The sequence below is a fragment of the Nicotiana sylvestris genome, chromosome 3 (genome assembly GCF_000393655.2).
Source record: "Nicotiana sylvestris chromosome 3, ASM39365v2, whole genome shotgun sequence".
Classification (NCBI taxonomy): Eukaryota; Viridiplantae; Streptophyta; class Magnoliopsida; order Solanales; family Solanaceae; genus Nicotiana; species Nicotiana sylvestris.
The window spans coordinates 22,156,782-22,158,900 of NC_091059.1; the positions used below are offsets into that span (position 1 = coordinate 22,156,782).

The following is a 2,119-nucleotide window of genomic DNA, read 5'->3' on the forward strand; positions in this document are numbered from 1 at the left end:
TGTCTCTGGTATCCTAAAGGTAGTAATTTTGATCTAGTTGGATATGTTGATGCTTATTATGTAGGTTTCTTAGTGGACAGGAAAAGCACCTCAGGTATGGCACATTTCCTTGGTTCATATCTTGTGTCATGGGCTACCAAAAAGCAAAATTCTGTGGCCCTATCTACTACTGAAGCTGAGTATATTGTTGTTGCTTCCTGTTGTGCTCAATTGTTATAGATCAAACAACAGCTGGTAGATTTTGGAATTGAAGTGGGATGTATTTCAATAATCTGTGATAACACTAGTGCTATAAGTATGACAAAGAACCATGTTCATCATAAGAGGACTAAGCACATAGATGTTAGACACCACTTCTTAAGAGATAACTATGAGAAAGGTTTGATTTCAATAGAATTCTATGCTACTGATAAACAAATAGCTGACATCTTTACTAAAGCACTGAGTACAGAAAACTTTGAGAGGAATAAGTTGGAGTTAGGGATGATTAAGATCACCTAATAGGTCCAGTTCAGAATGCACAATGAAAAAAAAATATTTTTTGGTTAGGAGTTCTAACTTTGTATAAATATCTAGATCAATTCTTACTCAGTTTCATACTTTAATTAGTATACTCCTGTGACATGTGTATGACTCACTGATCTCTTACAAAGCTTCTTCTATTTTGGCATTTGAGGCATGTTCGAGAGAGTTCTATATAAAGAACCTGGTTCATCAGTATGTGTTCATATGAAAAGCTTAGGTATGTTTTCTATACTCTGCAAAATTAAAAAGATTATTTTTCCAATCATGAGAAGAAGTCCTACATTCATCAAATTCTCAGAAATTCTATCCGTTGAGCATTGAACCAGTTTCATTCCCCTAGAACTCTAAAAACCGGGATTTTTGCCTAAAATTTAGCGATGCCTAATAATCACTAAGAGACCGGAATTACATCTTGATTAGACTTCTAATTGACCTCTGAAAAAGCTGTCGTTACTGCATTTAAGTCTAATCATCTTTAAATACACGCCACACATCTTCTTCATTAGTCCATAACCATCAAAACTCTTCTCAAGTTCTGATCGCCCTTCTTCTCTCCAAAATTCCCAAATTTTTCTTAAGAAACAATCCACCATGACTAACCCCCAAGATAATCCTGGCACTCCCCCACCAGTATCCCCTTCGAATACATCCTCATTTACACCCCCTAGTGAAACTCCAAAACCTTGGTTTCGTAGACAGAAAATGTTGGCCAGAAAAACTATAGCTTCTGGAGCTCTAAGAAAAGTTCTAAATGAGAAATTGAAAGCTAGCCAGAGGAAGGAAAGTCCTACTCAAGAATATGACTCAAGCTCTGAGTCTGAAGCTTTTATTTCTGCCAGTGAAGGAGAAGAACATGGGTCTTCTGACACTGCCAAAATTCAAGAAACCCCTGGTGAGGTAAGTTCTTGTGTGGTACTCTCTACTGTGGTTGAAAATGTAGAAAATAGGTTTGTCTTGGTTGGTCCTGTCAAAGATATAAAGGGGGCTGAATCTAGTAAAAGTGGAGGTAAAAGAAAGAAAAATAGAGAGAGGGAGCAAGTGGTGATGAGAGGGGAAATGGGAAAGAAAACGTTCTGGCTATCTGTGGAGGTGTTGAAGAAGGTGGCAACAAGTCAAGGGGAAGTGGTTCTGGGGAGGCGGCTGAAGGGCTTGTGCATCTAAGCAAGCAACAAGATGAATCTGGTTCATCTGTTGAAGAAACACTGGCTGATCTTCTGAAGAGGGTTGGGGCCAGTTATGATCCAAAGAAGTGTAAAGCTTCCACACAAAAGGCTCAAACTGCTTCCAAGCCAACAAAGAAAAGCAAAATGTCATCCCCAAAACCTATTGTACCTTCAGTACCTAAGTGAAGAGCCACTAGAAGCAGGGTCAGACAAAGTGAAGATGAGTTACAAAAAGCTCTAGAAGAAAGCAAGAAAAAAAGAAGGATAAAGGAAAAGCAAAGTCTATGGAGAGTTATAAGGTTGCAGAAGAAGATGAAGAGGAGATGGAACTGGTCCATCAAGAAAGGGGAACAACTGTGGAGGTTCTTACACCCAAACCAAAAAGGGCCAAGGCTTCTTCCAAGAAGTCTTCCTTTGAACTTGTATCTGAT

General features: G+C 38.7%; 1 protein-coding gene across 1 annotated transcript; it reads left to right on the forward strand.

Annotated features, from left to right (window-relative positions):
* The first annotated feature begins 1,116 nt into the window (after nt 1–1,116).
* Nucleotides 1,117–1,874, forward strand: LOC104215193 (uncharacterized). Its single transcript, XM_009764947.1, has 2 exons — nt 1,117–1,531; nt 1,627–1,874. Exons 1-2 carry the CDS (start codon nt 1,117–1,119, stop codon nt 1,872–1,874), a joined length of 663 nt encoding a protein of 220 aa, XP_009763249.1.
* The last annotated feature ends 245 nt before the right edge of the window (nt 1,875–2,119 follow it).

Coding starts and splice junctions, on each gene's coding strand:
- LOC104215193 (XM_009764947.1), top strand. CDS start 1,117: ATGACTAACCCCCAAGATAATCCTGGCACTCCCCCACCAGTATCCCCT. Junction 1,532..1,626: donor TGAATCTAGTAAAAGTGGAG/GTAAAAGAAAGA, acceptor GTGTTGAAGAAG/GTGGCAACAAGTCAAGGGGA.